Source organism: Cornus florida, unplaced genomic scaffold, assembly GCF_030987335.1.
Source record: "Cornus florida cultivar Cherokee Brave unplaced genomic scaffold, ASM3098733v1 CherokeeBrave_3.0.0_Hap2_Chr06, whole genome shotgun sequence".
In the NCBI taxonomy this organism is placed as follows: domain Eukaryota; kingdom Viridiplantae; phylum Streptophyta; class Magnoliopsida; order Cornales; family Cornaceae; genus Cornus; species Cornus florida.
The window spans coordinates 96,224,741-96,249,936 of NW_026775576.1; the positions used below are offsets into that span (position 1 = coordinate 96,224,741).

The 25,196-nt window shown below is 36.3% G+C and overlaps 3 protein-coding genes and 1 pseudogene across 5 annotated transcripts; all 4 read left to right on the forward strand.

The window, feature by feature from the left end:
* Positions 1–164: 164 nt before the first annotated feature.
* Positions 165–12,156, forward strand: LOC132313110 (uncharacterized). Of its 3 annotated transcripts, none has more exons than XM_059811769.1 (18): positions 165–1,068; positions 1,164–1,422; positions 1,783–1,823; positions 2,037–2,090; positions 2,312–2,392; positions 2,516–2,566; positions 3,854–3,916; positions 4,031–4,117; positions 4,921–5,019; positions 7,632–7,727; positions 7,917–7,982; positions 8,096–8,186; positions 8,430–8,497; positions 8,603–8,668; positions 9,475–9,525; positions 9,811–9,875; positions 10,858–10,938; positions 11,867–12,156. In XM_059811769.1, the coding sequence occupies exons 1-17, from the start codon at positions 931–933 to the stop codon at positions 10,913–10,915; spliced, it is 1,434 nt and encodes a 477-aa protein (XP_059667752.1). In that variant the 5' UTR covers positions 165–930; the 3' UTR covers positions 10,916–10,938; positions 11,867–12,156. The 3 variants fall into 3 exon arrangements, with proteins under 3 accessions (XP_059667752.1, XP_059667753.1, XP_059667754.1); XM_059811770.1 differs by lacking the exon at positions 11,867–12,156 and adding an exon at positions 11,066–11,795; XM_059811771.1 differs by lacking the exon at positions 8,603–8,668.
* Positions 216–926, forward strand: LOC132314649 (auxin response factor 18-like). The gene has a single exon (XM_059813486.1). The coding sequence runs from the start codon at positions 216–218 to the stop codon at positions 924–926; it is 711 nt and encodes a 236-aa protein (XP_059669469.1).
* Positions 12,157–20,698: 8,542 nt separating the features above from the next.
* LOC132314650 (uncharacterized) lies at positions 20,699–22,345 on the forward strand. Its single transcript, XM_059813487.1, has 3 exons — positions 20,699–20,851; positions 21,134–21,607; positions 21,764–22,345. The coding sequence occupies exons 1-3, from the start codon at positions 20,699–20,701 to the stop codon at positions 22,343–22,345; spliced, it is 1,209 nt and encodes a 402-aa protein (XP_059669470.1).
* A 755-nt stretch (positions 22,346–23,100) lies between these two features.
* Positions 23,101–24,991, forward strand: LOC132314651 (pentatricopeptide repeat-containing protein At2g37320-like; annotated as a pseudogene).
* Positions 24,992–25,196: the final 205 nt, after the last annotated feature.

Below are 25,196 nucleotides of genomic sequence, written 5' to 3' on the forward strand. Positions count from 1 at the left end.
TTTTAATAAATAATGTTAGATATTATAATTACCTGGTTTATCTATGCATATTAGCTAACTATTTGCATGCGTCTGTAATGCAAGCATATTTTTATAAATAATGCTAAGAGAATTTTTTTTTTTTTTTTTTTTTTTCTCTATTCTGTTTTTTCTTAATATGTACTTAACAACTTTTATCTGTCTTGATATTTTTTTCAGGTTGTTTTGCCTGTACAATGAATAAGAAGGATAAGCTATGGTTTGCTTCAGCTGGAAGTATGGCGCAGGTGCCATGGCCGGGGGCAATGGTCTATTACTTCCCTAAGGGGCACGCCGAGCATGTAGGGGTTGAGTTTCATCTAGCTGACAGTCGTGCTCAAATGATTAGTTGTCAAGTTTCAGTGCTTACTTTGTTTGCAAATCCAGACACAAATGAGCCGGTTGCAAAAATTGGACTCGTTCCCATGGATCCTTCACTAGATCAGGGATATGCAAAGATTCATCGAGATGATATAGTTGACTACCCATTGTCTTATAAAACTTTAACGAGTTCTGATGCAAATGGTCCCTTGGCTGTTTTGAAACACTGTGTTAACACAATTTTTCCGCCGATGGATTCAGAATCTGAAGAGCAGACAATCCTTGTGAATGACATATCCGGTACAAGTTGGGAGTTCAGACATACTTTTAAGCGAGCACAAAGTCAAGATCACCTAAGGGGGGATTGGAGAAGATTTGCAAACAATAACCAACTCAAACGTGGTGATTCTATTGTGTTTATGAAGGCTGAAGCTGATGAAGTCCTAGTAGGGATTGCAAAAGAACTGAGCAGGATCGAGAGGGCTACATCAGTTAGCCACGAAGTTTCAATGGCATATAGTAGGGCTCCACGAGGTTCTCTATTACCCACGAGCGGCGGGTCCCCAGTTTTGCGTGGGAATATCTGATGTTATGAAGGCTTTGGATTTTTTGTGGAAGCCAGGAATGTTGTTCCGAAAGGCCTTTGAAACCAAGGATGCTGGAGGAATAAAGTGGTTTGAAGGTAGAGTGACTTCAGTTTACCATAATGATCCTTGGTATAATCTGAAGGTATATCAACTCAACTTTAATTGTTTTCGTTTTATTATACGTTAGGTTGTCGAATTTAATTATTGTAATTTATTGTCAATTGACTGGATGTTCAGGTGCAATGGAAACACTCGGATCGAAATGAAAACTTTGTCAGCCCTTGGACTGTGGAACCATTGAATCCCCCCATCAGTCTTCCCCGTCAGCCACCTGCCACACCACAAGGGCCTTCTGGACCACAAGGCAGCCCTGATAGTCAAAACTCTGGTCCAGGAAATGTGACGGGCGTTGAATTCTTTCCCAAGCAACATATTTTGACATCAAAATTCCGTGAAGAACAACAAGGGCAGGCAGAATGCCAACGTGAATATGATGGTTTGTGCATTCTTTAAATTTTATATTCCTTTGAAATATACTTAAATTAAAGTTCCTAATGGAATGAATAATTGTAACTTCGGAATCATTTGTGATCTTCCTGGGTACTAACTCATAGTATGCTTTTGGTAAAGTGTTTCTCATAGTGGCTGTATAATTATAGTAATTTGGTTTTCTCTTAGTTGTCTTAAATTAATTAATAAACTAAAAATGAACTCATATGCTGCACAATGACTAATCTTGTCAGCAACTATATGAATCAATTATTCTGTGGTTCTTGGTCTATATTTCCTATTATTCTGTTTATGATAATCACTTGTACTGTAAATTTTTTTCATGGACTTTAATATTTGGTTCTAGGTCCAGAAAGTGCCTTGCTGATCATTGATGATACACAGCAAGTAAGTAAATCTATAATCAACGAATGTTAAGCATGTTATTAAAACATTTTTTTTTTTGTAAGTATGTTAACAATACGTAATAAAAAGAATTGAGAGTTTAGTGTTGTATGTCCTTTGCTGGACACTGTGGGTCTTGAGTTGCATGTTTTAAATAGAAGTGAGAAGTCTATTTTGCTTAAGGTGAATGGTATTGTTTTTATGACACCTAACCAGGATCAGGATGGCTCATTTGAAGTATTGCCTGTCAAGTTTTCTCGACCGTCAAAGGTGTGTATACTTCCCATCTCATCATGAGGAATTGCTCCGAATCATTAATTATATTGGTTCAGTAGTGTTTCCATTGTATGTAGTGAATATTAATTTCTTGTTTGCAGGTCTCCCTGCATGTCTGATTGAATTATGTGTACTTGTATTGATTCTGTAATTGCATAATAAAATTGTTCTATTATTATGATTCTGTAATTGATAATTCACATTACCCATTCCAGGTCACAAGTACTTGGGGTGCTTATAAAAAGATTGACTCTCGCTCGCTATGTTTTGCGGGGCATGCAGAAGATGTTTGTGAAGTAAGGATTATTTAAGAAATACTTTTGTCGTGTTTCTTTAAATTTTATTATATTTTTCTTAGTTGTTAGTTCTTTTTGTTAGTTGCTACAGTAATATACATTGTGTCAAATGCTATTTTTCAGGCTGTATCTGGGATTGTTGTTCGGAAGCATTTATCTTTAGAGATAGGTTCGGTATGTATTTCTATACTTGAAATATGAAAAATATGTATTTCTATACTTGAAATATGAAAAAAATCTGTACAAATCTTATGGAAGGCCGAAGGCTAATGAGTAATCATCCTAGAGTTTGGAGATGTCTTAATATGTGTCTATTTGAGTGATATTACTGATTAAGTATTTTCAACAAGGTTATGGAAACAGATACTTTGTAATGGCTGGGAGGGTGTTCCTTTCAAATATATTCTCTATTCTTAGAGTTTGTGTCAGATACTTTTCCTTTGTCTTGTTCTTATTTTTCCATTTAAGCTTTATGTGGATGTGCTTTCGTCCCATTACCATTGATTTTATGTTTCTAATTTTATTTTCAAAAAGAAAACAAGTTGTGGAGTAATTCATGTAAATATTATAAACTTTTATGCTTATTTGCGGTACTAGATACTCCCCTTTCTTCATCCTCAAAAAGGCTTATATCAGTTCAGTTTTAATTATATGAAGACCGTTAAACCTAGAGTACCAACTAACTTGTCTACTCAAGAGATGTGTTTTACGTTTTAGTGGAATGCTTTCTACAACTTGTTACGAGTTTCATACTTATTTTATCTAATTATAACATAAAAACGGAGCTGGTTAATTTGAAATTATAGTAGCTGTCAAATGACACATAAAATGTGGCAACCATTGAGAAACCTGTCACTAAAGATTGCATTATCACTCAAAAGCCCCATATATAAGCCTATAAGGTAGAAGTGGAGAAATCTTTTATTGGCATTTGATTACTCTCAAACTTTAGCCGCAGGTAAAAGAAAAATAGTGAAGCCAATTTGATTTAGAAATGAACGCTACAAATAATTGGGATAACACATTATTGAATTGCACGAAGTTACTTGTTTCGATAACATATTTTGTGTTTTAATACCTGTTACCATTTGTTTGAGGGTTTCTAATGGAAATGAGACTTACTCAGAAAAAGATCTACAAACTCAGTGATATTTGTGTCAGTTGATTAACTACACAAGAACTTGTTTTATTAATTTCTATTTTTTTTCTTCTGGAAAGATATATATAATTTATAAGACTAGCTGGTTTAAATTTTATTTTATTTTATTATGTTTTTGTCAATAGTCTAAACATGTAACTGCGAATAAGATATTTAAAAATTGTATCCCAAATTTAAAAATTGTTATATTTTTAAAACATTAACAAATGGTGGTGGATATCTGTGCAGAGGTTCATTGGGCCTGCACTTCCTGTTTGAGTAATTTATATTTCTATTTTTCTTGAATTTCTTTTGTCAATCAGACTGTGCCTTCTTGGGATGCTGTTGGTGAATTAAGTGTCTTTCAACTCATTCAAGCTTATCAGGTTAAACTTTATAATCTCTCTCTCTCCTCCCCTCTCTCTCTCTCTATAGATATATAGGTGTGTGTCTATGTATATATATTGGTACATCTTATTAATCATGGGTTGTTATTGCAGGAAAAGGCTGCTAGGCTTCCTCCAATTGAAGAAATTCGGACGGTTCTTGATCACAGTTTACGCGGCGTGCTTTCTACTTTATCTCATGTAAGAATTCTTTTATCCTTTGCCAATTATTTATTTTTATTGGAACCAGATCATATAAGTTGAGCCTTTACTTCTGCACTGTTATTTGGAACAGTATTATTGGAACCAGATCAAAATTGTGGATGTTCGGGATGATTGATTAAATGGAGCTTTTATTTTCTGGATTCTACTTTGGCATTATTATATGAATGGAAGGATGAGGACGGACAGCTTGAATGGACAAATATGTGATAATTTGATAGTAACTTACAACTATCCTAATGAATTCTATTCTAGGTCCTGTGATTTCCCCCGTTTTGGGTTTTTTATGTAAAAATTGTGTTTGTGCTATACTCTATTATACTTTATGTTTGTTGCATGATTTTGAGAATGATTGAAGGAATTAAAAAGTAACTAGAATTCAAATATCAATCTTCACAACAAGCTAACTGGATTTCAAAAGGGATCAACAAAAAATTGAAAATTTAATTAAAAGCAAAATAATATTCATAAGACCTATTCAACCCCATAGGTCAAACTCACCGCTCACACTCTGACACATCAGATCCTAGGGTTTCGGTTCCACAGATCTATCAATTGGTATCAAAGCATAACAATTGTTATATTTTCCATAATAATTCTAATGAATCAATTTCAATTAATCACAACTGAAGAAAAAAAAAATATGTAAACAATTATCATGCCAAATTGTACAACTGACAAATGCAAATAGAAGCTACATAATTGATTGCAAAAAGTTGAAAACATATTACCTTTTCCAAATTATTGGCTCAACTTATTTGCAATTACCGTTTCATTTGCAGAAGCATGAGGGTTATCCGTCAGGGTTGATGGTTGACTTTGTGTGTGATGCATATGGATGTCCGATATTAGCAATCAGCAGCTTGGAAGTTCATACCAAGGTTTGCACCATTACTTTAAAATTCATAGTCAAATAAAATTTCAAATTTTAGAATGATTTTGGCAATATCCTAAGAGATATTGCGAGTTGCAAGTGAAAATCGTCCTTTTTTCTGACTTATATGTAAATTTATATTGCAATACAATGGTTCCTAATGGTTACTAGTGCTTTTTCAATTGATAAAACAGAAATAGAAAAGGGAATGCTTGGACACTCCTTGAACAAAGAGAATGTTTAAGTTTGATGATAAGGGTATATCATAATGCTTTGTACAAGAAATAGTTGTTGAATTAATAGTTTGAATGTGGCAGATTTTGGATTTTGTTCTTATTGCTGGGGAATGTGTTGACTCTAGATTAAGAAGTGGGATTCCTGGCGTTTTGTGTAAGCTTGATATTGAGAAAGCTTATGATCATGTTAATTCGAAGTTTGTTCTGTATCTGCTTCGGAGGATGGGGTTTGGTGATAGGTGGATTAAATGGATTGAAACTTGTATCTCGTCAGTTATGTTTTCTGTTCTCATGAATGGTTCACCTACGGGTTTTTTTGCTAGCTCGCGTGGTCTGCGATAAGGAGATCCATTATCTTCTTTTCTTTTCCTCATTGTCATGGAAGGTTTGAGCAGGTTAATGAGAAAAGCGGAAGATTTGGGTTACATCAGGGGGTTCAGAGTTGGCAGAGATGTTGAGCATTAGATGCAGATTTTCCATTTATTATTTGCTGATGATACTTTGGTATTTTGTGATGCTGAAGTTTCTCAACTCAGATACTTGAGGTGCACTCTCGCTTGCTTCCAAGCGGTTTCTGGGCTAAAGATTAATGTTAGAAAGAGTGTGCTTGTCCCAGTGGGGGATGTTCCAGATATTTCCTCCTTAGCTGCTGTTTTAGGATGTGGAGTTGGTTCTTTTCCTCTTCCTTACTTAGGATTGCCTTTGGGAGTTTCTTTTACTCAAGTTGGGAATTGGGATCCAGTGATTAATAGATATGAGAAAAGATTAGCAGGATGGAAAAAACAGTATCTATCTAAGGGGGGGAAAGTCACACTCATTAAGAGTACTCTCTCATCCCTTCCTACCTATTTTTTATCTCTGTTTCAAATTCCATGCTCTGTTGCTGAAAGGATTGAAAAAATTCAGAGGGATTTTCTTTGGGGTGGAAGGGGAGATGAGTTTAAGTATCATCTTGTCAATTGGGATCAAGTCGGCCAATCGTTGAGGTTAGGTGGGTAAGGCATTCGAAAAATTGTTCCTTTTAATCGTGCTCTCTTGGGAAAGTGGTTATGGAGATTTGGAAGGGAATGCCATCGTCAGTGGAGAAGAGTTGTTTCGTGTCGTTTTGGTGAAGAGAGTGGGGGCTGGTCATCTCTTTCAGTCACTATTACGGGAGACGTTGGTGTGTGGAAATTCATTCGGAAGGGTTGGGATGTTTTCTCCACACATATTAGATTCAAAGTTCGTGATGGCAGACATGTTCGTTTTTGGGAGGACCTTTGGTGCGGCGATTAGCTGTTGTCTCACTCCTTTCCTAGGCTTTACAGTATTGCAGCCAATAAGCATGTTTACGTGATTGATTGTTATCAACTTGATAACAATGGAGTTACGTGGGATGTGCAGTTTAGGCGGCCCTTTCAGGATTGGGAAATGGAGGAAGCTTGTGTTTTTTTTGGATACGTTGTATAGACAGAAGGATGTTGGCAGAGGGTGTGATGATATTTTGTGGGTTCCTTTAGCTTATGGTCGGTTTGGTGTCCACTTTATGTTTATCTGTTTGTCCAATTTCGTTGGTCCTGAGTTCCCTTGGAAGTCTGTCTGGCGCTCTAAAGCTGCTCTTCGAATCGCATTCTTCGTTTGGACTGCCACATTAGGGAAGATTTTGACATTGGACAATTTGAGAAAGAGAGACAACTTTATTATTAATTGGTGTTGTTTATGTAAAGCTGATAGTGAATCCATGGACCACATTCTTTTGCATTGTCCTGTGGCATTTGATTGTTGGAGTTTTATTTTTAGCATGTTTGGCGTTTTGTGGGTAATGCCTAAGCACTCTTCTCAATTGATTAACACTTGGAAAAGGTGTCCTGTCAAAGAACAAGCTCGGGATTATTGGTAGATTGTTCCACATTGTGTGTGGTGGTGCTTGTGGCGTGAAAGGAATAACAGATCCTTTGAAGGAAAAGAATCGTCTTTAGCTACTTTAAAAATTCATATTCTTCGCTCTCTGTTCTCTTATGTAAGAGGAAGTGCATGCTCCTCGATTAATGATTTCTTTGACCTCTTGGATTCCATTGGTCCTTAGACCTTTTTTATTCTTGTATTAGAGACATGTTCCCCTTTTGAACGTTTTTCTAATATATTTTTTTACTTATCAAAAAAAAAAATGTAGCTACATGTTCTCATGTACGTTAAGATGAGCTCGGTCAAGGTCAAAACCTAGATTGTCCCAGACATTCATTATTCTTAGAATGTCTCTGATACACTTTCTTTATCCTTATAACCAAATGAATTAACACTTTGTTCGAATAAATGTTTATGACCTCTTTGTTTCGTATTCTTTGAGGAAATATTAGTCTTTGAAAAGTCAGGTAATTATTTGGAACAATGCTGCTATATGCAGGACATCCTATCTAATCCCAAATGCTCATTGCTTGTGGCAAAAGATCCTAAGGATAGGACTGATTTAGTAATAACAGTGCATGGTGATGCTATTTCTGTAAGTCTTTAACTTTTTCTAATATTTTACTGTTTTGTTCTTTTTTCTTTTTCTCCATTTGTTGGTGGGGTAAGAACCTGTCCTAAATTATGCTGCTTATGTTCTTTTCATTTGCCGGTTGTTGCATTTTACTCCACTGACCCTTAATTGGATCATTAAAAATAAATTTTCTTGTGATCAATTCTATAGGTTTCTGAGAAAGATATAGAAACTATTCGTACTGCATACTTGGCAAGGCATCCTGGGGCTTTCTGGGTAACCTTTGCTCATTCATTATCTGGCATACAATGTATCATGGTTCGATAATTGTTATGCTTTCTCCCCTATTTATTTAGATAAAATATTAAGAGAAAATTTTGAATATGAAGGATGATTTTGGCGATTTCCAATTTATACGCATCGAGCCCAAAGTTGTACGATATGTCTCAGGGGTTGCCACAGCTTCATTGGGATCAGGAGGTTTGTGTATCATCCATCCATCTTCCTTTCTGGTGTGCACATGTGGACTGGGTTGGGACAAAAGGGGGAGCTGACATGTTGCTTAAGTGCCAAAATACAAGAGACAGTGCCCTTCTTATGCTATTGCTGCTGAATATTTTATCTGTTCATATTCTCAGTGCCTCCTGCCAATTGCCTTACCACGTTTGATTTCTCTTATTAAAACTGTCTTTCCTCATTTATAATATCTTGTACTACTTTCAGAGTTCAGCAAAGAAGAGTATAGAATGGCAAAAGTTGATCCAATATTTCAGTTCTCTAAGCCAGTTGCGGTATTACCTTCTAACATGTGCCTTTGGATTACATATCGCTTTTTCTTACCTTTGATGCAGTCTTCTGTGATTTCTATTTAACTCTATGTTATTGTCACTTGTCAGTCCCACATGAATAGAGATCATGCAGAAGATACAAAGCTTATCGTACAACACTCGACATCAATCCCAGTAATCCAGAAGACTCCTTTGAACCATCTATTTTTGTATTATCTAGCTGGAAATTTGATCTTAACTATTAAAAAACCAAAATAACTCAACTGATTGAAATAGATAAACCAGGATGATTGCAAATTGGGGATCCAACTAGGCCTATTTCACTTGGAAACGAAAATGTTCTGTCCTAATGGATTTGGAGCCATAACCAGAATGGATTTTAAGCTAATGATTTGATCAAGTTTGCTTTTATGACACCCCCTTCCTCTTCTCCCTGAGTTCAAATGTCGGTTGGGACATGGGTGTGCACGTCTTACTTATCCAAACAAAGAGAAAAAAAAGTAACAATGGAAAATGTTCTCACCAAAATGAAACTGAAATTTGTTGTTCCCAATCAATTTGCATTATTAAACAAATCATATCATCTTACGCCAGCCACTTTTTCAAACTTGTTTAGTTTACGGGTGTCAGTGTTGTACCAAAATGTGCAGTAATTATCCCTGTTTTTTCAAAACTTGTATTTTGTTGGATGAAACCTTAAAAATCCCCTTCTTTTCTTTCGGCCTTTGTTAAATCTAATTTTAGTGAGGGGATTACTTAATATGGTTTTAAGTTTCACTTACTGAGTTGTGGATGTTGTACGTAGCTCGTTGATGTGGCATCTTTTTAAAGGATGCTTGTGTTATTATATCTGCCATTTCTCTTGTATTAGTTAATTCCTCAGCATAGAAATGGCTGTTTAGTTAAATAATAGTGAAATTATAGTGGACAGCAGTCACAGCATATGTTTCAAAAAATTGATTTTATGTTGTTCTCCCCAGGTGGACTCTGCTCACATGCTGGATTTGGACAGTCTTGGTTTCAACGTTAAGGTGATGCTGATATTTACCATTTCATATTCTGTTTATTCCTAATAATTGTAGGACTTATTATTGTTTTTTTTCCTGCTATATATGACGGGAAGATTGGGTCTTTCGTTGAAGTTGTTGAGGCTCTTTTTGCTGGTTGCTAATTATGTAGTGACACATGCTGGAAAATAGACTATTTGGTGAAAGGATTCTCTTTGCTAAAAACTTAGCAAGCCTTATTGGGTTCACATTTTTTTCCTATCTCAACCATCCCCTTCACAATTGTGCTTACAATTTGTTTTCTATCAGGCTGGCTATCAAGGGAGCACTTTCAAGCTTCGAATCCCTTTCCCTAGACGTGCAACGGATAGAAAGTGAGTCGTTCAAATTTGAATGATCTACCATAACTCTGAAACTTGTGCTGAATTTTTTTTTTCTTTGTTCTTTACCTTTGCTCTTGGTTATTGTTACATTCTGATCAAATGGATTGCACAATAAGGGTCTGGTCTCAAATTTATTATACATATCACTTACTTTCTCTTTCACCGCAGAGGCAGGGCAATATCAGAATTTGTACTTTTGGTACAAGAATTTTTTTTTAGGAAGAATAAAGAGATATCCTTAGGAAAAAGAAGGGCCCTTTTTCAATTTTCTGGGTTTAGTTGAATGTGGAGGAAAGGTGGAATGATTATTTAAGATTTATAATTTGAAATTGAACAGTAGAAATTTCATCCCAATATTGAGACCCAACTGAAAAGAAAGGAATTACTGCTGTGGTGATGATGACTGTGGAAGAACCAATGAATTTCCTAGTGGCGGTGACAACAATAAAATTGGTGGATTTCTTTAGGGAGAGAGTGGGGATGGGGGGAAGGGGAGGGAGATCTCTGAAACTTTTACCATTTTGTCGTTTTCCAGTTTGAATTTCCTCCCTTTAACATGAATGGGAATTTCTGACACAAATCAAAATTTTAAATCTGATTTCCACCATTCATCTTCCTTCTCCATTATTACATATCCTAATTTCCACCATTCTTAATCCCTTTAGCATGGGTGGGAGTTTCTGATGCCACAATCTAGTTTAAATCTTAAGCTTGATTGACATCCACTAAGGTCAAAACAAGGGATTGTAAGAGGGAGAGAAGTGAGGAGAAAGATATGAGAATCAAGTCCCAAAGGAAGGAACAGAGACGTTATAAAAAGAGCCAGATGTTAAAAGGGCAATTTTGTCATTGCATTGAATAACAAAGGGAGTAAAGTTCCAGAAGTATTTTTGTATGAAGACTTCGTCCTTAACTAGAGTTGGATTGCTTTTCTGGGTAGGTTGTATTTACATTCTTTCCCAAACTTTTGCAGGGATGTGAAGACTTTCATTGTTGAAATGCTTCAAGCTGCTACGCCTCAAGTTGATTGATTACACTGAAGAATAGCAAAGAGGTGTGCTTTCCCAAATTTGTAATGCAATTTCTTGCTTGATCATTTGGTTGTCATCAACATTGTATCCATTGCTCTACCGTATCCTGGTCTTATCGCAACTGCTTATTGAATCTGTTAACCCAAGTAGACCGCAAGCGTTGAAGTCCGTTTACACTCTTACTAATTTCCGAGGCACATATCTACACCCCCAAGTTGCGTGGAGGCTGGTTCCACGAGAGGGGAATTTTGTTGAGGGAGGCGTCTGCTTTACATGCTCCTAGCCAACTGCTCTATCCCACTGGGGATTTAGTACATAGTACTTCTCAATCAAAGTACAAAACCTGGTTCTGTTAAACTCACAAATAATATTCAAATCTTGCAAATAATCAATCTTTGTGAATATATTTCAAATTCTTCACGAATTTTCTTTTCATTTGGTGCAGTTTTGGAATAACTGGTTGATATTTAATAGTTTTATCTGGTCTAACTGACGTCTATTCCACAAGAAATTGGTCTTTCCTCCAGAATTTGATCTGGATTTGAATCAAATGCAGCAACTCTGTTTTTCTCTGTGGCTGTGAATATCCCAAACATTGAACATTAATTCATTCAGTGGTGGTGCTCCTAAAAAAATAGTCTGTGACTATATTCTTAGATTTTTCATGAAATGTAGTTCATAGAGTCCCAGATGTTCCAACACTTGTGTCGCACACATGGTTGTGTTCTGAAAATAATAGCGTGCAAATATTCATTAGCTCAAGTGATCCTGATATGTTTACACCGGTATTATCTAATAGACTATGGTCTTGGTCTCTATATTTAGGAAGAAGAGATGTTCGTTATGTAATGATCCCTCGCGACACAACCTTACTTTTTTGAGTATTTTACACAGGATATGCATTATACATTCCAATATTCCATTGATCATCCTTCCCACTAATTTGTGCAGGTTTATTCAAGTATCCGAACATGACCTCTTTTCAGTATGGACAGATACGAAGACAATATGCAAATAGAGATCGAAGTGTTGCATCTGGTTTTTGGCCAACTTTATAGCTCTCTCTTGTATGTTCTTTTAGATTTACTTTGTTATTGTAAAAAGTGCGATTAAGGGTCAAAAGATTCACTCTTTGATGTATTAACTCTGCGATTAAGGGTCAAAAGACTAACTCTGCTGTTGCTACAGATTGAAGTCAGTAAGTAAATAGAAATTGAAGCGTCCAGAAACCTTATTTGGAATTGCTCTATCCTCTTAAATACCATTTATTGTTTGTATTATAATTATGTCCACTTCCAGACCTACATAATCATAATTTGACCGAAACAGAACACTTTTTTTTTTTTGGTTATTTTTGGGTGACTTGCACTTGAGATGTACTCAAGTTTTATACCTATGAAAGCCAACTTCAATGTGAGATAAATCAAATTATTGCCATTGAGGTTTTTCATCAAATTTTCTATAATTTGCTCGTTTCGTATCATTTCAAAAAATTAAAATTGGAAGGAAATGTAGAAGTGCATCTTTGTATCTTGCCAAAGAAATTGAAAGAGTGGTGATTATTAATCGTAGGTCTCAGTTTTTGTGGACAAATCTCGAAAGAGTGGTGATTATTAATAATAGGTCTCAGTTTTTGTGGACAAATCTCGAGTTTAGCAAAAGAAATTATGAGAACTGTTGAGAATTCCAATTGAGTTGTTACAGTCTACCAATCTGTATATATATATATATATATATTTATATTTTAAAGAAAAGAAAGACATGTTAAGTGGTTAGTGTTTTGTTCTTAATAATTAATTATACAGACAGTGCTCACTTTCACATTCTAATGCAGTTTTATGATACAGAACCACATAAAGAGAATCAGCATCTAGGCACACAAATTGTAGTTGCAGGAAGCAATCCAAATAAACAAGATCAAGACAAAAGATATAAATGGATATCCAATAGCAAGAATTTTTTTACGGGAATAATTAATTACAAAGATATGAATATAATCAGGCAATCATTCAATATAAAACTAAGGGTTTGTTTGGTAGGGCTGATTTGGGGGGACAGGGAGAGAAAAGAAAAAAGAGGATAGTGTGAAAGTGTGTTTGGCTAATTTAAGTAGAGAGAAAAGAGAGGATAGGGAGGGATAGTTATTCCTACCTATCTCTTATATACTTTCTCTCCTAAATTGAGAAGATAGGGAGGGATAGTAAGTTGTATATTTTTAATACTCAAAATACCCTTCACAAATCCACATACAAAAATGTAATTCCATTTATGTCCCAATTATGTAATTCTATTTATGTCCCAATTGTTGAGTAGTCTTGGTCTCTGTTAAGCATTCTGTACACACTAAATTGTTAACTTGAGCTATGCATTCAAGTCAATTTCAAAGCTCTCATTTATTTTGCTTTTTGTTGTTTGTGCACAGGCCTCAGGAAAGAAAAGAAAAAAAAAAGCCTGATTATTACTTCACCGTAGGAATGTAAAATTTGGAGAAATTTGGATAGAGACATTTAACTCTACTTTCAATTTAAAAAGAAAAAAGAAAAAGGTGTAAGGTGATGACTATTATAAAGGGTAAAACAATAATTTGGTCACTATCCTTTCTGTTTTTTTTTCTCTCTTCTATCTTATCCAAATAAGAATAATTATCCTTTCTTTTCTTTTCTCTCCTATCTATCCAAACACCAATATAAATTATTACTATCCTTTATTTTTTTTTCTTTTTTTTTTTTCTCTCATAACTAATACTATCATTTCTTTTCTTTTCTCCCCTATTTATCCAAACAGACCCTTAAATGAAGAATCGACAAATGAAAGCTCATTTAAAAGATTGTGAAGCCAATCTCTTACCCCACATGGTCCAATGACATACAACATACAGCCTAGGTAGGTGTTCATGAAAAATTCTGTTGCAGAGAAGAAAACATAAATATGCAACACAAAAAGATAGATCAATCAAAAGAGCAGTGTAAACGCAAAGGTGATTAGAGAAGCCAAAGCAGTGGGCATAAAGACGGTTTTTTTAATTTGAGGTTAACCTTTAAGAATAGAATAAATCTTTTAATTTATTTTTATAATACTTATATTATGGTATGACTCCATTATGATATAAATGAATTAGTGTTTTGGTTATAAATTACATATGACTTAATGCTTAGTTCAATATAATTAATAAACGAAAAATATTAAAATCCCCAGCCTTTAGAATTCATCTATTTGTAATACTGTATTTTTCATTGTTTTGTATATATAGTAGTTTTTTTTCTGGCTAATTTTCTACCAAGCATTATCAATGTATTAATTTTCTTTTATTTACAAGTTTATATTCACTAATATGTAAACGGTTTAATTCCTACTTTTAATATATTATATATACAATTGATGTAGTAGCCATGTTTTAGAATTAATTCCAAGTGAAAAGGAACATTGTATATGCCTTATTAATTTGTACATTATATACAATGTTCACAAGTCCTTATAACAAACTGCTTTAATTAGTTGATTTTTAAATAAATAGTTAAATGTCTCCATCAGATACTTTGTGATCTAATAGCCTTTTTAAAGTTTTATTTATTTATTTATTTTTTTTAATAGTAAAAAAATAAAATTAATAGGGCTTTTATGCATAGTTTTAATAATAGGCGGGAGTTTTATGATTTTAACTCATTTGAAAAAAATTGACAACATTCAATTTATAAATTTATATGTATGTGTGTGAAACAGACATAATGCACGTAAAGTATTGAATTATATTTGTTTGATTGACTTATATAAATATTAAAATACATCTTACATGACTTGTGACTATAACATATGGCTTATTAAAATATAAATATGAAAATATTCAAACTTACACTGTGAAAGCCAATTTATTTATTTTTTACATGATAGACAAAAAGTTTTAATTACGAGCAAACATTTTATCTAGTACATTTAAAAAAAAAAAAAAAAAAAAAAAATTAGAGAGACATTTTTTATTTTTGTAAGTATGGATAAATTCAATTTGTATGAGGAAGATGTGGAGACATGTATTTATAAATTTGATTTTATTATATAAAATGTTATAAAAGTGTATATAAAAAATAAAAATATTTATAAAAAAAAAAAAAAAAATTCCCACACACGCAATAATGGGCAAAAATGACCCTATTATTTTGTCTACTTGAATCACATGTGATTGAAATAACAGCAGTACGACATCGGATAACCAGTATTGCCTTCCCCTCCGTCTGTTCCCATTTTAGGGTTTGTTCGTGCAGCTCCCTGGTTGGTTCCATTGATAATTAGGGTTCTGACAAATCCTTTAATTCTTCCTCAATTACAGCAATTCTATTCTCAATCTTACCATTCCCTTTGATTCTTTATCTATTTTAGCTTCAAGAATCGATACCAAATTAATAGATTTTAGTATGAAGATCGAAATGGACCTTTAAATAATATACTCTGAAGTCGTGGGTTGCTGATATCAGGTTAGTTTTGCTTAGTCCTTTTACATTTTGCAATCGATTTCTGTCGAAGCATTTTGAATGATTCCTTTTATGTCATTCATTTGTTTGTCTGGAGTAGTCAGTATATGATTTTTGATTTGTTAGATTGTTAAATCTGAAAAATATTTTAGGGCAATGGTCAATGCAAGTTCTTGAGGTGAAAGATTGGAGATAGACCTAACTTTTTTTCTTTTTTTTTTTTTTTTGCACAAATGTATACTAAATCTGTAGTGTCTGTAAATTAAAAACTTATAAGTGATGCTAACTAGAAGAAATCGAATAAAAAAATGGAATTACAGTAGCATTAGGCATACCAGCAAGAGTTGTGAATTTCAACAAATTTGAGAATAATTTGATTCATTTCTATAATAACACAACATAGTTGAGCATGGAATGTGGAGCTATACAAACAATTACTAATTAATTGCTGCAAAGGCTATGGAATAAATATGTCTAATATCTTCTCTATCCAGATAGAAAAAGCATTCTGTTGTTAATATATACCTTCTCTATCCAAACAAAGGACGAGTCATTCTTACTTCTTAGTAACCCAACAGCTCAAATTTTTTTATTTTTTGAAAAAAAATGGTGCAGTCATATAATCCGAAACCTGTTATGGCAATGATTTGATCAGTTTCTTTTGCACAATAACTCACTCTTCGCTACTTGTGATGAAGCATAACTTGCACAGGAACGTTGGGGTGATATATGAAAAGTTTTTCCATGATCTGAATATTGTGTAATATTTCATTCTTTAGTTGTCTAACAAAATTTAACACTTTTCATAGCAAGTGAGCATTTTATGCCACATTACAACAATTCTTTATAGATGCTTATGATTTATACTTTAATTTTTCTGGTGATGCAGATTCTTATGATTGCCAAGTTTGGTCATCTTCTCTCTTGGCTCAAGTTTGGTCACACTTCAAAGCCTTAATGTGATCTATTGTGCGTATTAAAAGATCATCAGATCATTCCTTGTGTGTGTAGTTCGTTGAATTCTTTCTGCAAGCTTAATAAGAAAGATCACTTGAAATGGAGAATGCGCACAAAGCAGATGAATCGGAGTCTGTATCGACTGGGGTTTTTGAGTTATCTGGAGACCCTGCTGTTGTTATAAATGGAGTGCCACCTGTGTCTCCAAGTGACGGCACATTTGTTCTCTGTGACATCACAAGTGATGTAGAATCACACAGAAATGTAAGTTTTGGTGAATGGTTGGAAGGAAGAGAAGTACGCAAGTTGTTTGGGGAGCAGCTTTATAATGGGAAAGTGACCGAGTTCGACAAGGAAACAGGTTGGTACAGGGTGGTGTATGAGGATGGCGATTTTGAAGATCTGGAGTGGCATGAATTAGAAGAAATACTTCTTCCCCTGGACATTACAGTTCCATTGAAAACCTTAGCATTGAAGATCATCAAAAAGAGGCAGAGACCGATTCATGGATCAGGGAGGAGACTCACTAGAGCTAGAAATTACCAAGCCACAAGGACTGTAGATTCTGGAGGAAGCTTCCCTTGATGAATTTCAATAGTTCAGTGAAGACGAACGTAAATGTGCACAACCGGAGGAATGATGAATAGATTTAACAAGTTCTAGGAAGAGGCATAATAGAATAGCATTTTGCCAAAGATTTGTAACAGCTTGACTTGTAGAAGCCCCAATATGAAGAGCTAAGTTGCAAGGTGAACTTGTTATGAACCATTTCTTGAAGTAGTCAAATGCCTTTTGAAAGTGAAGTTGCAGAGAGTTATTGTTAGATCTAAATTCTTCATATGTCTTGGTAAAGTAGGGTTAAAGAAATGCAGTTTTTCCAAAAGAAGACAATCATTTGTTTACAAATTATAGACTATGCGTAGATATTTTTATTGTTATCCAAGAGAATTGGTAAGCTACAGGCAGGTGAGAGAGACCACCTAAGTTCCTCCTTCAAGTCGCATACATTTCCAAATTCAGATTTGGCTTCTTCAAACAAGGCTGTTCAAAATTCGTCCAAACACCTTCCATTCCAACTGTACTTAAAAAAAACAGTAGGAAGACATTATTAAAAAAAAAAAAAGAAAAAAAAAAGAAAAGAAAAGAGAGACTGTTATTTGCAAAGTACCTCTGTAAAAAGGTTTACCAATTTTTTGGTGGTGCCGTGACATTCTTACTGAATTAGTGTGGTGGGTGTTCTTGTTAGACTGGGTTCTCTCGTGTGGTGTTGGCCGGAATTTGTTGGTGGCCTGGGTTTTTAGTTCTTGCGTTGTTTCTTTTAGCAACTATCTCCGATCGCTTGTTGTCATGCCGATGGTTTTTGCCGAGGGGGATCGTGATTGTTGTGCTATGTCTTCTGTGCGAAGGCCGATTGGTTTGCCGGTGGTGAGTTCCCTCGGTGCCGGGAATGAATCCTGAGGTGGGTTAGAAGAGTCTGGAAGGAGCACTCATGGTCGGTCCTGTGGGTTGGGCTGTCCTTCTCTTTCCAAGTGGGCTTCTTATTCCCGCCCAGTAGAGGCCCATCGGTGGATTGATAACGGGTCATTTAAACCTTCTGGGCTGGACCCTTCTCTTTTGGCCCATCCTTTGAGCCAAGGTTCTGTTCTCCATCCTGTTAGACCACCTGAGAGGCAATCCGCTGCACGCGACCATGATGAACAGCCGTGCTGGACTTCTGCTGGTCTTGGTAATTTCCCTCCTCGTTCATTCTCCTTTTCTTCTGATCCCGGTTCGTCAGCAGTGCGTAACCCTCTCTGTTCTACTCCGTTTTCGAGCTCTAAGCCTCATCCTAGTCATATGCAATTTTTAATTTGGAATTGTCGGGGTGTGGGCAATCCTATAACTGTACAACAATTACTGAAGCTTAATAGGAAGCATTCTCTGGATTTAATTGCTTTATTGGAAACAAAAAATGCTTCATGTAAAATTCAGCACTTGAAGAAACGGTTAAAATTTGCAAACAGTTGGTGTGTTAACCCTGTGGGTAAGGCGGGTGGAATCGCTCTGTTTTGGCAAGCGAAGTATCTTTTTCGTATTGTTGATTATTGTGATTTTCAGGTTACTGTGGAGTTCAATTCTGGTCGCACCAGCACTTGGATACTTACGATTATATATGCTAGTCACGATGATAGTATCTGAGCGGCGCAGTGGGATTATCTCAAAAGAATGTGGTTGTCCTGGCCTGACCGATGGCTCATTATTGGGGATTTTAATGATTTGTTGTCGTCCTCTGAGAAGAAGGGTGGGGTTGCGAAACCTTTTTGCGTTCTTCGTAATTTTCGGGGCATGGTGGATGATTGTAGGCTTTTAGATTTGGGGTTTGATGGGTATCCGTTTACCTGGTGTAATTAGCGTAGAGGCTTGGCGAATATTCAGGAATGTTTGGATCGAGCTTTAGCTAGCAGGACGTGGTGTCATTTATTTCTGAGAGCTCGCATTCGTCATCTCACGGTTGCAGGTTCTGATCATTGTGCCCTCCTTATAGGCCTGTTACCGGTGCTGGTCTGCCAACCTCGTCAGTTTCATTTTGATGCTCGGTGGGTGTCTGAAGATCAGTGGGGCAACATTATTCGTGATGCATGGCGTGTGCCGATTCATGGCTCTTGCATGTATGGTTGGTCCGAAAAACTTAAATCGTGTAAGAAAGCTTTAATTCGATGGGCTCGTACCACAACTCCAAATTCTCGGACAAATATTAGGCAGGCTGAAATTCAGCTTCAACACCTGAAGGAGCAGGCGACTGACTATGATGCTGCACAAGTTCTTAAAATTGAACTTCAGTTACACTTCTCATGGAAACAGGAAGAATTATACTGGTATCAAAAATCTCGAATTCAATGGTTAAAATTGGGTGATAAATATACTAAATTTTTCCATGCATCCACCATTCGGCGGCAGCGTAGAAATCATATATCGGGTGTTTAAGATATAAATGGTCAACTTCGGCGGCAGCGTAGAAATCATATATCGGGTGTTGAAGATATGAATGGTCATTGGGTTGAGGATGCTTCCCAAATTCAGGATACTTTCTTACAATATTTCCAAGGTTTGTTCCAAACTCAATGCCCGGCTGGTATTGATTCGTTCCTCCGTCATGTTCCTTCACGTGTTTCTGATGAGATGAACCAGAGTTTGCTCCGACCGCCTACCGAAGAGGAAGTTCAATGTGTTGTCTTTGCTATGCAACCCTGTAAAGCTCCAGGGCCTGATGGCATGACGCCCCTGTTCTACCAACAGTACTGGCCTTTGGTTAAACATGAGGTAATTTCCGCAGTCAGTAGCTTTTTGCATTTAGGGTACTTTCTTACTAGTATGAATCATACTAATACAGTGTTAATTCCTAAGAATGATGCCCCCACCCAAGTTTCACATTACCGGCCTATTTCTTTATGCAATGTCTCGTATCGGATTGTTGCTAAGGTGATCACAAATTGCCTCAAGGGATTTATTCACTCTCTTGTTAGCGATTCTCAGAGTGCTTTTGTTACGGGGCGTCATATTACGGATAATATTTTAATTGCTCATGAAATTCTTCATTATTTAAAAAATAAGCGCAAAGGAAAAAATGTTTTTCTTGCTTTGAAGCTGGACATGAGCAAGGCTTATGATAGAATTGAATGGTCTTTTTTGTTGGCAATGCTTGCTAAATTGGGTTTTCACCCTCATTGGATTAAAATTATTTATACTTGTATTTCTACGATTTCTTATTCTGTATTGATTAATGGTTGCTTTGTGGGATTGTTTAAGCCTACCCGTGACTTACGCCAAGGGGATCCTTTATCCCTATATTTGTTTATTTTGTGTGCAGAAGCTCTTTCTCTCTCTTTGCAGATGGTCCTCCAACATAAAGTTCTTTCCAGTATTCGAATTTATCCGCACGCTCCCGCAATTTCACATTTATTTTTTGCGGATGATTCTATTATTTTTTGCAGAGCTGCTACTTCAGATATTTTATTTCTTAAGACTCTTCTCCAGAAGTATGAAAAAACATCTGGTCAACAAATTAATTTTGCTAAATCCTCTATTTTTTTCTCCAAAAATACTCTAGAGGAGGATAAGTCCAGGATAGGACAATTGTTGGAAATTAAAGAGGACGATCTTTATGCTAAGTACTTGGGTATGCCGGCAATTATTGGTCTATCCAAATGGGATGTTTTCCATTACATTGTTCAACGGGTTGCTAATAGATTAACGTCTTGGAAATCCCTATTACTGAATCCTGCTGGTTAGGGGGTATTAATTAAGGTAGTGTTGGGTGCTTTACCTACTTATGTGATGTCTTGTTTTAAGTTACCACGAAATCTATGCCATTCCATTCTGAAACATGTCCGACGATTCTGATGGGGTAAACCGGATGGTTCTCCCAATATTAATTGGGTTGCCTGGGAGTCTTTATGTGTGTCGAAAGAGGAAGGGGGGCTGGGCTTTCGAAGCATTTAATACGGCATTGTTGGCTAAACAGGGGTGGAACTTTCAGGTACTTCAGCATGGATTAGCTTTTAAGTTGTTTAAGGCCAAATATTTTTGCCATTGTTCTTTTTTGGACGCCCAGTTGGGCTCTAATCCTTCATAGGCCTGGCGGAGTATATGGTCTACTCAATCTCTTATTGCGACCAGTTCTCGATGGAATGTGGGAGATGGGAGGTCTATTCATATATGGGCGGATCGTTAGGTTCCTAGCCTGTCTCATTCGCTTCCATTACCCGCTACTTCTGTGGCTCCCCAATTTGTGGCTGACTTGATTGATCATTCCAACCAGGGATGGAATGTGGGATTGTTTCACCAGTTGTTTCCACCGGACATTGTTGATCATATTCTTCAATGCAGCTTTAGTTTATTCTCTAAACCGGATGTGTTGGGTTGGAATTGTGAGAATAATGGTATGTTCTCTGTGAAATCGGCGTATCATTTGGCTTATCATCTATTGTGTAGTGGAGGTAGGTCTCTGGAGATTTCCCATCCGGATCATGTTGCTCAGTTGTTATGGGATAGTCTTTGGTCTTACAAAATCCAGCTTAAGCTTAAGCATTTCCTTTGGAGATGTTATAAGGTGGCTCTTCCAGTTAGAAAATGTCTCCTTGGCTATGGCCTTGTTGTTGAGGTGGATGAGGAATCTATTGAGCATTTGTTTTTTCGGTGTCCTCACTTTGTTCAGGTTTGGAAGCTTTCACCGCTACGGTTTGATTTGCTTGTTAATTGCCCTTCTTCTTTTGCTGATTGGTGGTTGGGTTTGGTTCGTCAGTGGGGGAGACTGGAGGAGGGGGTGGATGTGTTGGGGTTTGTTGCTTGTTGCTGCTAGTTTATTTGGAAGGCTCATAATAAGCTTGTTTTTAATGGTAAGGTTTGGAATGCGCAAAGGGTTGTTAATTTGGCATGCTCCTATTTTTAGGAATTCAAGGATGCCTCAAGGTCCTTCCATTTGAGTTTGCCAAAGAGTTTGTTTGGAGATAAATCCGGGTCGTTGGTGTCTTATTCCTTGTCCCGATGGTTTCCTCCTCCTTCAGGTATTGTAAAATGTAATGTGGATGCTTCCTTTTCTGTTTCGGCCCATTTAGGGGGTGGTGGTGAAGTCTTTCGCGACTTTTCGAGGCAAATTTTGCAGGCAGTGGTGTTTAGTCCTTTCTCTGCTTCCAGTGCGACATTGGTAGAGGCTGAATGTTTCCGTAGAGCAGTTTTATGGGCTTTGTCTTTTTCTTTTGCTCATGTTTGGTTTAAATGTGATTCTCTTGTTGTGGTCAAGGCTGTGTTTGGTGTTAATCATGGGCCTATGGAAATTAATGCGATTTCTTTTGATGTTCAAGTGGCGCTTCAGAGCTTTTCCTCATCTTCTCTTAGCTATGTTCATAGGCATGGCAATGACGTTGCCCATGCTCTTGCAACGTTGTCTCGAAGTCATTTACCAAATGATGTGGCACTTGTTCAGATTCTGTTTGATATTTGTAGTTTAGCAGCTAAGGATTGTCTGTCTTGATGTGTTTTTTGTTGTGTTTTTTGTTGCTTTTTGTGTTTGCCAAGTCAATATATATATATATATATATATATATATATATATATATATAATAATTATTATTTCATCACACACAAAAATGTTACCAATAAAGAGAGAGTGACTCTTGTCATTAGACTGTCTTTTGCTACCCTTGCCACGACACTGCAGTATTGCTCATTTACTAACCTACCTTATTAGCAATAAAAAAAACAACAATACTGATTTACCGGGAAAAAGAAAAGCAAAAATAATAAAAACAATAATAATTGAACGGTTACGCTGTGACATGGCATATGCAAGGAGAATAATGGGCTATGCCCAGGAATGGATACAGTTTTCGTTAAACAATGTATTAGAAAGCAATGTTTATATGCCATTTTCTTACGACTTTGCTATAGCCTTTCTCTTCTCAAAAATCAACGCACCCAACAAATAGCAAGAGGTTGGATAAAGCCCCGAGAGTCCTAGATATAATAGCTCCAAAAGCAAATGTCACACATAGTAGCCAAAGCCATCTTCGACTCATTCAGGACTTTTTACAAACAAATTCACATCATTTCACCGAATAATGTGTTAGTAATCATGAGTCTGCTTATTAAAACCAAGGGAGGATTCGATTTCAATGCTCTTTCGACTGCATAGAAGGGCTGATAATTGATCCATGTCTATTTTCACATGCTTTAAGTTCATGTGGGTATGCAAGAATGCTTAGAATGGGAATTCAAGTTCATTGACTGGTAATTAGAACTGGGTTCATCGCCAATGTTTATGTTGGGAGTTCTTTGATTGCTTTGCACTGCAAATGTGGTGTGCTGGACAATGCGCATAGGGTGTTCGAAGAAATGCCTGTGAAAAATGTTGTCTCATGGACGACAATCATAACTGGGTTTGCACATGAATGGCAGGTGGATGTTTGCTTAGATCTCTATCGTCAGATGAGGAATTCAACGTTGAAACCCAATGATTTTACGTTTACTAGTCTTTTGAGTACGTGCATGGGTAGTGGGTCACTTGGGCAGGGAGGAGTGCTCACTGTCAAACAATTCAGATGTGTTTTGGTTCATATAAACATATCTAATGCTCTTATATCGATGTACTGCAAGTGCGGGAATGTTCAAGATGCAGTTTTTGTATTTGGAAGCATGCATATTAAAGATCTTGTATCTTGGAATTCGATGATTGCGGGGTTTGCTCAGCATGGCCTTGTATCGGAGGCAATTGATCTTATTAAACAAATAAAGCAGCAAAGGGTGAAATCTGATGCCATTATTTTCCTTGGCATCCTCTCTTCTTGTCGCCATGCCGGTCTTGTTAAACTAGTCCAGCTTTACTTCAATTCAATGGGTAAATTTGGTTTGAAACCGGAACTAGACCACTATTCATGCATTGTAGATCTTCTTGGTCAAGCTGGATTTTTGGAAGATGCTTGATATTTCATAAAAAAAAGGTGCCTGTTAACCCCAATGCCATTATATGGGGTTCACTCCTTTCTTTGTGCAGGCGTCATGGGAATGTTTGGATTGGAATTGAGGCTGCAACGAACAGGCTTATACTGGAACCATGGTGTGCTGCTACCCACTTGCAATTGGCAAATTTGTATGCCAGTGTGTGTTATTGGGATCAGGTGGCGAGTAAGGAAATTGATGAAATATAAAAGGCTAAAAATGGATCCTGGGTACAGCTGGATCGAGATTGGAAATGGAGTTTATCGATTTGGGCAGAAGTCTGTTCAAACTCCAAAGCAAATGAGATTATTGGAGTGGTGGATGGTTTGGTGGATCACATGAGCAGTTTGGGCTATGTACCTGAAATGCATGAATTAATGGTTGATTAAAATCTGCATACAGAAATATAACTTCTAAAATGGTGCCAACAAAAAGAAAAAGGTTATAAGATGGTGCCATAATGTGGTACCTCACATCATCAATCTCTGGAAAATATGGTAGCTTGGTTTTGAAAAAGAAAACCTGGGTTTTTATGGGGTCATTCAAGTGACACAGTATCATTATAAGAAGTGCAGATAATGTAGAGTGTGACAAAGTGGCCATGTCGTTTGGTGGTCACGGAGATTCATTCATGTTAGCCAATAACGATTACCAGTAAATTCATTTGAAGTTGTTATGCAACTAACCTTTGTGGATTAGGACCCCATAGTTCACCAAATTGAGATATAAACAGCGGAAACTAATAATGTTTTCTCCAATCTTTTAGATTTAAATTTTATCCCGGATTACTAACCTGACACGTTTGTCTTATTAGCACTTGATTACACTATGCTGAAGCCCAATCTTTAAAGAGCTGCTGAGGGGAGAGATTTAACGACTCAAGAAAAGGAAGTGAAACAGGCACAAGTATTTCGAAACAAGGTGGACTAACTTTTGTTCTTTTTATTTTTCCTTGGGCACTTTCGACATCTTCTTTGTAAATTATACCTTGATTACTATATGGAAACCTGAGGATCTCTGCATTTATGTCTCTAGTGTGGACTGCGTGACTGGAATTGGACACTGTATCAACTAGAACACCGATTGGCAAGGGCCAGGAAAAGTGAAGCTAAATAAGCTCATGATGGGTATATGCATTTCTTCACTTGGCAACTCCTTCATTGATTTGGTAATTGTTGACTACATATATACATGAAGGTATGAGATCCTGGATAAAAGAACGAATTGAAAATGTTACTTAACTGACAATTTAGTATATACATGATTTCCAAGGATGCCTACTAGTGGTGAAATGAGGGTAATTGGTCTGTTAGCTGTTCTAATAATAACAAAAGCTTATTCATCATAAGCAAAATATAAGGAACGCCTCTGATGTGTGTATTATCAAT

Excerpts from the sequence above, each read along its gene's own strand:
- LOC132314649 (XM_059813486.1), top strand. The coding sequence starts at position 216 with ATGAATAAGAAGGATAAGCTATGGTTTGCTTCAGCTGGAAGTATGGCG.
- LOC132313110 (XM_059811769.1), top strand. The coding sequence starts at position 931 with ATGAAGGCTTTGGATTTTTTGTGGAAGCCAGGAATGTTGTTCCGAAAG. Across the intron at positions 7,983-8,095 it reads GGCATCCTGGGGCTTTCTGG|GATGATTTTGGCGATTTCCA; the intron begins GTAACCTTTGCT and ends TTGAATATGAAG. Across the intron at positions 8,187-8,429 it reads AGCTTCATTGGGATCAGGAG|AGTTCAGCAAAGAAGAGTAT; the intron begins GTTTGTGTATCA and ends TACTACTTTCAG.
- LOC132314650 (XM_059813487.1), top strand. The coding sequence starts at position 20,699 with ATGTCCGACGATTCTGATGGGGTAAACCGGATGGTTCTCCCAATATTA. Across the intron at positions 20,852-21,133 it reads AACAGGGGTGGAACTTTCAG|GGATGGAATGTGGGATTGTT; the intron begins GTACTTCAGCAT and ends CATTCCAACCAG. Across the intron at positions 21,608-21,763 it reads CTGATTGGTGGTTGGGTTTG|GAATTCAAGGATGCCTCAAG; the intron begins GTTCGTCAGTGG and ends TCCTATTTTTAG.